Source organism: Lagopus muta, chromosome 8, assembly GCF_023343835.1.
Source record: "Lagopus muta isolate bLagMut1 chromosome 8, bLagMut1 primary, whole genome shotgun sequence".
In the NCBI taxonomy this organism is placed as follows: Eukaryota; Metazoa; Chordata; class Aves; order Galliformes; family Phasianidae; genus Lagopus; species Lagopus muta.
Genome location: NC_064440.1, coordinates 35,862,635 through 35,873,430, shown reverse-complemented (window position 1 = coordinate 35,873,430; position 10,796 = coordinate 35,862,635). Strand labels below are relative to the sequence as shown.

At 46.7% G+C, this 10,796-nt stretch overlaps 1 protein-coding gene across 1 annotated transcript in view; it reads left to right on the top strand.

Moving 5' to 3' along the window:
- The first annotated feature begins 3,112 nt into the window (after positions 1–3,112).
- NDUFA10 (NADH:ubiquinone oxidoreductase subunit A10) overlaps positions 3,113–10,796 on the top strand; it is a 41,080-nt gene continuing 33,396 nt past the window's right edge. Inside the window, exons 1-5 of the mRNA XM_048953293.1 lie at positions 3,113–3,243; positions 3,432–3,600; positions 4,871–5,086; positions 5,832–5,918; positions 8,204–8,325. Coding sequence (XP_048809250.1) covers positions 3,151–3,243; positions 3,432–3,600; positions 4,871–5,086; positions 5,832–5,918; positions 8,204–8,325 — 687 coding nt within the window. The 5' untranslated portion in view covers positions 3,113–3,150. The remainder of the gene's footprint in view (positions 3,244–3,431; positions 3,601–4,870; positions 5,087–5,831; positions 5,919–8,203; positions 8,326–10,796) is intronic.

Sequence of the window (10,796 nt, the reverse complement as noted above, 5' to 3'; positions counted from 1 at the left end):
AAGCGGGGCGGCCCCGGTCCCAAGCCGCCCCTCCGTGACTCTGCCCAGCCCGGGTGCCCGGACAGCCCGCAAGGCTTTCCCTGCTTCTTGGCCGCCGTGTCCCTCTTGCGACCACCCCACTCCCTTAGCAGCTGGTGGAGAGGGGTTGTAGTCATAAAAGCATAGAACCATACAGTCACAGAATTGTTAAAGTTGGAAAAGACCTTCTAGACCATCAGGTCCAACAGTCAGCCTGTCCCACCGTGGCAGCACATGCCCACCATGCCCACCATGACAGCTGGAGGCACTTCAAAGTCACACTTCAGAGTGTGGAGGTGACATGCAGCCACTGGCAGAGATGAAAGCCTGAGTGGAAAGTTACCCAGAGCAGGGCGTGCTATTTGATTGCTCTGTCCTGGGAGACCATTTTGACCCTCCCCATCCTCCTGCCTTCCTCTCCAGGACAAGGAACTCCTAGGACAAGGAACTGCAGTCACTAAATGCCATCACAAAACAGCGAGTGTGACTTTCAGGCAATGTGGGAACAGCTCTCCTACTCTCATGCATGTACAGAGGAATGCAGGATGGCAGTTGGTTACATCCCTGGTCAAATTAAGGTGATATGACGCTCAGGATTCATACATAAGAGAAAATAAAATAGAATTTTAACAGGGGATTTCTACAAAGCAGTTATGCTGCATGTGTTGGCTCTCCCACAATTATAGGAATGTTATAGGAAATTCAAGTAAGCTTTGCGATACTTAACAACTTCAAGAGAAAGAGAAGAAAGGAAAAGAGAGAAAGAGAAATGAAAGGAGGTAGATAGATCACCAGTCCTGGTCTCAGCCCCTATGAGTAGTACCAGAACAAAAGGGGAAGGGATGCTCTCCCCAGCCCCTGTTTGAATTGTAGTTGGCTCCAGTCCAGGACTGGTTGAGACACCAGACACCAACCAAACCAAAATGGTGTCATTTCTTTGCCAAGTGCTGAGTGTTGTTTTGTTTTCTGTTATGCAATCTTTTAAAAACTAAGCAACACGTATTAGCTAAACCACAGCAGCAAAGATGGGGAAGGCAGTGTGGGCCACAGATTATAAAATAATTAGGAAGTCCGTCTACCACCACTCCAGCAAGCCCCTAGAGTCATTTGAGTTGGAAGGGACCTTTAAAGGTCATTTGGTCCAACTCTCCTGCAAAGAACAGGGAAATTTACAGCTAGATCAAGTTGTTCAGAGCCCTGTCCAGCCTGACCGTGGATGTCTCCAGGGATGGGACATCCGCCAGCTTTCTGGGCAACTTCTCCCTTACATCCAGTCTAAACCTCTTCACTTTTCATTTTGAAACCATCTCCCCTTGTTCCGTTACAACAGACCCTGTTAAAGAGTCTGTCCCCTTATTTCTCATCCCCTTTAGATACTGAAAGGCTGCCATCCAATCTCCCAGGAGCCTTCTCTTTTGCAGGTTGAAAAGTTATCAGCAGGTGATTCCAGAGCTGTCCAGGGCTGAATGTCCTACCCCAAATCAAGTGCCTTGATCTGTACGGACATGAAGTAACACCACTTTGCTAACAGCTGTTTTCTCCCTGTTCAGCTACTTTGGATTGCCCTGTGTATCTGTTGTACACAAAGAGGCTTTCAAATGCCAGCCAAATGCATGCAGATTGCATGAGCAGGAACTTGGACAGCAGCGTAGATATCAAAAGAGGTGGCTGCCCAGGCAGAAGACACTAATCTCTCTGCTATAAAACTGTTCCCATTGGACAATCAGCTCACCTGGAGATCTACTGCTTGCTCAGAAGAGGTTGTTGTGGACTTCTCTGGGTCCAGGACTTCATCAATGGCCAGCTGTGAAACTCAACAGTGTGGCTCTGTTGAAGCAATGAGAAGAAATGAATTTTTGTGGATTTGTACCATTCTCTCTGTCCTACAGACACTAGGCTGAGAATGGGTGATGTGTGAGAGATGCTGGCTGTTGTGCTGTACTAGAAAGATACACTACTCTTGATCTCAAGTTGAGAACTTCCCACAGCTTTAGGTCACCATCAGGCTATGTCAGGGTGTCACAGAACCACGGCAGGGACACAGGCATGGAGTCAGTAAGATGCTGGGTGGGGATCTGGGGTGGGAACCAATGCTGAAGAACTGACATCGATGGAGTGCAGACTAAAAAACAGCCCAAGTGATGTCTTGCAACCGTATATTGCACCAGAAGGGAGACATACAAGGCGGCTGGCAGAGAAGCAGCTCTCCTTTAGCACTACCCAGCCCCATCTTGTGGCAAGGATCAGCAAAACCTCCAAGATCGGAAGGGACGTTTTGCTCGCCGTGTGGGCATTGGCTGAATTGCCAGCAGCACTAGGGACGTGGTATCCGGGGCTGTCTTCCCCCGCCCTGGGTCCTCGCTGAATCATAGAATCATTCAGGTTGGAAAAGACCTTAAAGATCGTCTAGTCCAGCCGTCAACCCATCCCCATCATGCCCACTAAACTAAGTCCCTAAGGGCCACATCTCTATGTTTCTTGAACACCCCCAGGGATGGTGACACCATCACTTCCCCGGGCAGTCCGTTCCAGTGCCCATCCTCTTTTTTGAAGGAGAAATTTTTCCTCATATCCAACCTGAAGGTGTCCTCTCTCCTCCTGCAGCCCCTGTTCCAGCCTCCTGGCACATGGTGTCCCTCAGCAACAATTTCTCAGGAGCAAGCCCACCGAGGGCTTGGTGATGCAGCACCTGCAAGCATTGCTGGCTACAAGTTTGGTGGCTGAGGAGGTGCCTGCACAATGAACAGGGAGTGGGAAGATGCTGGTGCCTAAGCTGTTTTGCTCTTTTCTCCTATCCGCTCCTGTCCTCATGGGTCTCCTGTGCACGGCTGAAGCCTAGGAAGGTTCAACCCACTGCCATACCACCAACATCCACCTCTGATGTGTGGGCCAGCTTATGCAGGCAGGAGGCATTACAATTGGGACAGCCCTCGTAACACATACAGTATAATTAAGATGCAAGTAACAAAACATTCTAATTTTCAATATTTTTCTTGCAGCATTCTGGTACCCCGCACAGCACCCCGTCCAACGCTCCCCTCGCAGCCACCACACAGCCGCGCAGCCCGCGCCTCCCGTCCCGCCGTGACGTCATCTCTGAGCGCCCGCAGCTCCGGCTCCGTCGGCGCCGCCATGTCCTTGTGGCGGGTCCGCCTGGGCCCGGCCGCCGCCGCTACCCTCAGCTCTGCTGCCCGCGGCCGCCTGCGGAGCGCCGTCTTGCCGGCGGTGAGCGGGAACCCGGGGACGGCAGGGCCTCGGGGGGGCGGAGGGAACAGGAGAAGGGAGGGGGAGGTGACCTTCAGCGCCGAGCTTGCTGCGTGACCCCTGCGCTAGATGTGCGCCTGTGGAAAATACGCCCGGTGTGGCTTAAGAGCGCTGTCAGCTTTTAATCGTATTGCTGTGTTGTCTTTCAGGCAGGCGTTCACATCAGCTCCCAGCGCCCTTTGCAGTATGGCTGGCTGGCTTACATGCTGGGAGAGAGAGCCTCTAAAAAATTCAGCAAATACAGTAAAATCTTCACAGTGGATGGCAACCTGTCGTCTGGGAAGGGCAAGCTGGCACAGTATATTGCAGATAAATTAGGTATGGCTTTTTAGGTATGGCTTTATTTTCCCTGTAGTGTGCAGAGTAGCTGGAAGACTGTGTGGAAGAAATGGACCTGAGGGTGTTGGTCAGCATCAGGCTGAGCGTGAGCCAGCAGTGTGCCCAGGTGGCCAAGAGAGCCAGTGGCATCCTGGCTGGTGTCAGAAATAGTGCAGCCAGCAGGAGTGGGAGGTGATTGTCCTTCTGTACCCAGCTCTGGTGAGGCCGCACCTTGAGTTTTCTGTTCAGTGTTGGGCCCTTCACTGCAAGAAAGACATTGCAGCCCTGAAGCGTGTCCAGAAAATGTCAATGAGGTCTTATAGGGAGCAGCTGAGGGATCTGGGGTTGTTCAGTCTGGCATAGAGGAAGTTCATGGGAGGCTTTATCGCTCTCTGCAGCTCCCTGAAAGGAGGCTGTGGTGAAGTGGGGTCTGCCTTTTCTCTCGTATAACTAAGAATAGGGCAGAGGTGACAGCTTCAAGTTGTGCAGGTAGAGATTCGAATTGGATGTTAGGAACAATTTCTTTTCTGAAAGAATGGTCAGGCACTGGAACCAGCTGACCAGGGAGGTGGCTGAGTCACTGTCCGTGGAGATGTTCATGAAATGTTTAGATGTTGTACTGAGGGACGTGACTTACAGTGGAAATGCGTAGGTAGATGGTTGCACTGGATGATCTCAGAGATCTTTTCCAAACTTGTTGATTCTACGAGTCTATGATTTCAATATTTACTGGAATTTAACAGTGTCATTGTGATTGCATAAAAGAAGTTAACCAGAACGTCAACTCTTGGCTAGCAAATTGTTAGATGGTGTCACAGTTAATGGTGTATAGATAGAGGCAGACTAAAGTGCTGATGAAACTTGAAGTGACAGGGATGTTGCCAGGTCATTGTAAATGACATTTTGATTCCAGTAATGTCCATTTACAGCTTCCGACTGTCATGAAGTCACCGAGGACTTTAAGAGGTTTTTCGGAGGTGTTTTCTGTGATGTGCTCAGAGCATCCACGTTAATGGAGAACTAGTATGATAAAAGTTCTACTTAAAACAAATGTTCAACTCACATCATAGAGCTGGAGTAATAAAACCTAATAGTTGGGTTCCATCAGCTTTCTGTGAGGTGATAGGACAAAGGGCTTTATGTGCTGTCTTCAGATGTTATTTAGAGTAGACCTTCATACATAAATGAGAATAGGAGATGCTAATAGTAAGCAAGTACAACTCACTGTTCTGATTGGTGTTCTCTTTTGAGTTTCTGCCTTTCTTGTCAGGAATGAAATATTTCCCAGAAGCGGATATCCATTATCAAGACAGGATCACAGGAGACGGACTGCTGCTGGATGAGAGGTTTAATGGCTTCTGTAACCTAGAGAGATTTTACAATGATCCAAAATGCCCTGATGGACACTCTTACAGGCTGCAAGCTTGGCTGTTTGGTAACCGTGTTTTGCAGTACTCTGATGCATTGGAACATCTGCTCACCACAGGTTAGATTTCACACTGGATACGTTTAATTTCTGTGTTGAGTGAAAATTCTTCAGGTGTTTTTAAGTGTTTTGCTAGAATCTGTGTTTTGTGTAACACATTTAGAAGAATACCTTGCACGTTTTGTGTTAGGACAATGTCTTGTATTGTTTCTAATGAAGGAAATGCATACTGTTATCAGTTTCATTGGTTTTAAATGATAGAACCGTATAAAAAAGGCCATCTTAAACATACCAACACAGCTGAGATTTCTGTAGCCTTTTTAAAACTCCCTAAAACTTTCCTGATGACATCTTTTGTTCTGTCATTTTGATTTCACTAAGTACTGCTTTGTGCTGGTGATTATAACAATTAATTTCTGAGTGTCTTCTGGTCTGAAAAGCTTTTCTCAATCAACACCGATTTACCTGTTGCTTGTGCTTTAGTAGAAGTGTTTTCCAAAAAATGATGAAGTGTGAGTACCAGAAAGCATCTCAAACACAAAAATAAGCGCGCTGCTTAAATATATTAATCCTTACTTGCTGCAGTGCTAGGCAGAGTATGAGTGTATATGGATTAGACAGGCATATTTAGCATGCACATCTACGTTTGTGTGAACAGAAAACTCTTGCTTTTTTGTTTTATTTAAAATCTCTTAGGCAGATTTTCAGAAAATTGTCTGCAAGAACAGCGCCGTCTGTAAATTTGAATGCTGCTGCCAGGGGTCTTTCTGAGCCCAGCCTGACTGGAGTCTGCTTTCAATTGCAGGTCAAGGTGTGGTGATGGAGCGCTCCCCCTACAGCGACTTTGTGTTTTTGGATGCGATGTTTAAACAGGGCTATATCCACAAACGATGTAAGTTACCTGCACGAAAAAGGGAAGTTATTTTGTCATAGATGTCATAATGTCATAAATAAATGTCATAAATGAGCCAGAGTTTAAAAAAAAAAAAAAAAAAAAAAAAAAAAAAAAAAAAAAAAGCCTGCTGGAAAGACTGGCTACTTTAAATATTTGCTTTTGTTCATGAGGTGTTTGGCACCTTGGTCTTTCTTTCATTGAAGACCAGTCTCAATCTGTGGGACTTCCTAATCTTTATTCCAGGCCTCAGTTCTGCTTGTATTTTCTGAGTATTGCTTACTTGTATCTCATCAGCTAGAGAGAGCCTCCCTTAGTAAGCATGTGAGCATGCTTATGAGGATGAGTTTTCTATGTGAGATTTTGTCTGATATTTTTCCTATGAATTTTTCTATCCTTCAGGCAGACCTTAATCTTGCAGCATTAGATGGGAGGTAAATCATGGACTGTTGGGATTTGGCCTGCTTGCCTTAGATTGCCAGTTACCTTTTGAATTTTGAAGTGTGCAAATGCTTTCTTGCCTGCACAAAGTGTAAGGAGGAGAGTGCAAGATTTTAACAAGGAGCTGTTCCTCCTGGAAGCCATTTTTAACATATTAAGGATGTAAAGGTGATTGCAAATAGTTGTTACAGTTTTATGAAGGAGAAATTGTGCTTAATCACCTAATAGTCAGCTCCATGCGGCAAGCTAGCTCAGTGGATGAGAGAGGAGTGCTGGATGTTGTTTGTCTTGACTGGAGCCAAATGTCTGTGATGTAGTTTTGTGGAAACCTGAAGCTTTTGATGCACAGCAGCATGAGCAAACAGTGTGCCTTTGTGGAACAAAAGGCTACCAACAGCCTGGGTGCTGCATGAAGAGTGCTGTCAGCTGCTCACAGGCAGTGATGACCGCATCTGGAGTTTTGTGACCAATTCTAAGCTCTCAGTTGAAGACAGACGTGGAATTGCTGGAGTGAGTCCAGAAAAAGGCCATGAAGAAGGTCCTCAGGAGCCTAGAGTGTCTGACAGAAGGAAAGGCTGAGAGCTGGGATGTTTTCATTTTTGCCTGGAGAAGGCTCTGAGGGGATGAGTGTAAATACCTGATGAGGGAGGAGCACAGAGATGGAACCAGGCTTTCCTCAGTGGTATTTAGCAAGAGAACAAAAGGCAAGCAGCACAAATGGGTTACAAAAAGTTCAAGTTAAACGTCCATAGAAACCTTTTCTGTTGTGAAGGTGGTCAAATCCTGGAGCAGATTGTGCAGGAAGGCTATGGCAGCTCCATGCTTGGAGATGCTCAGAATCAAACTGGACACAGTCGAGAGCCACCTGCTCTCATTGGTCCTGCTCTGAGTAGAGTGAATGAGCCAGCTGATCTGCAGATATTCCTTCCAACCACAACCATTCTGCAGCTCTCAGTTATGGATGCTGAACTTGGGCAAATACATGCAAGTCTGAAGTGTAGAAAATACTGATAGAGGTGAATCTTCATCTGATCCCCAAGTAAAATGCAATTGAAGCTCTTATTTCTGCCATTTCATAGCAAATCTGGCATTTTCCTGAGGTAGAGGTACTCATTCCCTTGTTTCCCTTTTCTTGTCCATTTTGGCTTAGATTTAGGATATGTTGTTTTTTTGTTTTGTTTTGTTTTTTAAACACATGCTGTAAATTGCAGCTTTTTGCTGAATGAGTTTGAGGGTGGTTATAATGAACTTTGTCCTATTAATTTGCAAGCAAAGCCCAGTAATCCACAATTTAACATTAATCAACAAATACCCAATTGCACCAAAATCCTTAATGTTATTGACAGCTTTTTACTGTGATGATGGGAATGGTAGGCTTTAAATTTTTTCACAGGCTCTTTGTGTTGGAATGCCTGGTGATGTTTTTAGCTGAGCCAATGAGCTTTGTGGAGAGAAGCTCAGACTTCAGCTAGATTAAATGGAATTTGTGCTATTAATGCCACCTAAATATTGAATTAAATGCTTCCCCTGACAGGTTCCTAATCACCAAACCATTACCCAAAGAATGCTTTAAGATGTTGATGTGGTAGAAGAATCTGGTTGTCCTGAATCCTCTTTGTGGAAAAGCCTAGCCTTAAGCTTGGTTATCTACCATGAAGAGGAAACTTCAAATAAAATAGTAGGGGGTACGATTTATTTGGAAATAGAATGTGTTTAGCAAACACAAGAAAAACACTCAAGAAATGATGAGATATAATTCTCATGCTGTTCCTTTGCACTTGTTCCTCGTTTGGATTAAGTTCTGCTGGCTTTAGTTTTTGTGTTTTCTTTGCTTTTTAATGCAGGTGTTGATCACTACAAGGAGATAAAAGATATCAGCGTTTGTGAATTCCTGCCACCTCACTTGGTCATTTATTTGGATGTACCTGTCCCAGATGTGCAGAAGAGGCTTCAAGAGAAAGGAGAGGTAATTCAGGCTCCTAAAAGTTAGTCTTCCTGGCTGCAGTTTCGGGAGCTGCACTCAGGTAGTGTGCTCCTTGCTCTGGGATCTGTGCTTCCTGAGTGCCAGAAGCCCCTTCTCCAGCTTCCCCAGGTGACTGCTCTTTCAGACCTGTGTCGAAGCTAATTGCTTGTCAATTCAAGTAGGGATGACCTGCAAATTCAGTTAGTTTCCTGAAACGAGGGCAGTTATGAAAGCTTGGTGCTTTGATGTTTTTCACGTCCCTGAGCCCTGCATCCCCAAACCTCTATGTGGGGACCAAGGAGGTAAATCCCTCCCCACTGTAAGGGCAGAGCAAGTCCGAGAGTGCCTCCTTAGACTGAATGAATACAAGTCTATGGGGCCGGATGGCGTGCATCCCAGGGTCCTGAAGGAGCTGGCCGAGGTGGTTGCCGAGCCGCTCTCCATCATATTTGAGAAGTCGTGGCTGTCAGGTGAGGTCCCGGACGACTGGAGGAAGGGTCACGTCACTCCCATATACAAGAAGGGGAGCAGGGAGGACCCGGGGAACTACAGGCCGGTGAGTCTCACCTCCGTGCCTGGGAAGATCATGGAACAGATCCTCCTGGACAACATGCTCGGTCACATAAAGAATGAGCATGTGATCCGAGACAGCCAGCACGGCTTCACCAAAGGAAGGTCATGCCTAACTAATCTTGTGGCCTTCTATGATGGAGTGACGGCATTGGTGGACGAAGGGAAGGCGACTGATGTCATTTACCTGGACCTGAGCAAGGCCTTTGACATGGTCCCCCACCACATCCTCATCTCCAAATTGGAGGGAAGTGGATTTGATGGGTGGACGACCCGATGGATAAGCAATTGGTTGAAAGGCCGCAGACAGAGGGTGGTGGTCAATGGCTCTATGTCCAGGTGGAGGCCGGTAACAAGTGGTGTCCCCCAAGGGTCTGTCTTGGGACCGGTGCTCTTTAACATCTTCATTAATGACATCGATGAGGGAATTGAGTGCACCCTCAGCAAGTTTGCTGACGACACCAAGCTGAGTGGTGCGGTTGATACGGTGGAAGGAAGGGATGCCATTCAGAGGGACCTCGACAGGCTGGAGGGCTGGGCTCGGGTGAACCTGATGAGGTTCAACACGGCAAAGTGCAAGGTTTTGCATTTGGGCCGGAAGAACCCCAGGCACCTGTACAGGCTGGGAGGAGTGGGCCTGGAGAGCAGCTCGGCAGAGAAGGACCTGGGGGTCCTGATGGACGAGAGACTGAACATGAGCCAGCAGTGCGCTCTGGCAGCTCAAAAGGCAAATGGGATCCTGGGCTCCATCAGGAGAGGGGTGGCCAGCAGGGACAGGGAGGTGATTGTCCCTCTCTACTCGGCTCTTGTGAGGCCCCATCTGGAGTACTGTGTCCAGGTGTGGAGCCCTCAGTACAAGAAAGACATTGAGATTTTGGAAAGGGTCCAGAGGAGGGCGACTAAGATGATCAGGGGGCTGGAGCACCTCCCCTATGAGGACAGGCTGAGGGAGTTGGGCTTGTTCAGCCTGGAGAAGAGAAGGCTGCGGGGTGACCTCATTGCAGCCTATCAATACCTAAAGGGAACCTACACCCAGGAGGGGAGTAAACTCTTCAAAAGGGCTGACAACAGCAGGACTAGGGGAAATGGTTTTAAGTTGAAGGAGGGAAGATTTAGGTTGGATGTTAGGGGGAAGTTCTTTACAAGGAGAGTGGTTAGGCCCTGGAACGGGCTGCCCAGGGAGGTTGTGGATGCCCCGTCCTTGGACGTGTTTAAGGCCAGGTTGGACGGGGTCCTGGGCAACGTGATCTGAATGTGGATGTTTGGTGGCCCTGCTAGGCAGGGGGGTTGGAACTACATGATCCTTGAGGTCCCTTCCAACCCGGGTGATTCTGTGATTCTGTGATGTTAATACAACAAAACTTTAAGCTAGCTTTTATAGATCTTTCGTGAGATAGAAAAACCATTGAGCTTTCTGGCCAGTCTTGTACCTGTGAAGGAGTACAGCTGATTCTTGTCACCAGTGCAACTTCCATGTGAGCTGAGGTTTGATAGGTGACTTTATGTATTGTTGATCTTTGACAGTTTATTTTCCAAATCCTCTGGAACTGTTGTGACTCCCATCATCAAGCATCTTTCAAGCTGCTTTTTAAATTCATGGCATGGGATAGCTACTGCTGTTGAAAATAAAAGTAACTTCAGTTCTATAGCATTACCTCTTAAAATTTATTATCGCCATATTACGTTACTGGGTTATTGAAATTATTTTTTATCAGAAAAATGGTAGGAGGTTTTTGTGTAATGATTAAATATGATGTTTGGTTTGGATTTTTTCCTTAACCTCCTGTGGTGTTTGGACGCATGCTTGTAACTGTTCTCAGATCCGTTCTGAGGGTTTAATGATGTTTACCTTATACCTTATTCAAAGGCTGTAGGAAATTGTATTCAGGTAAGGTATTTAACTG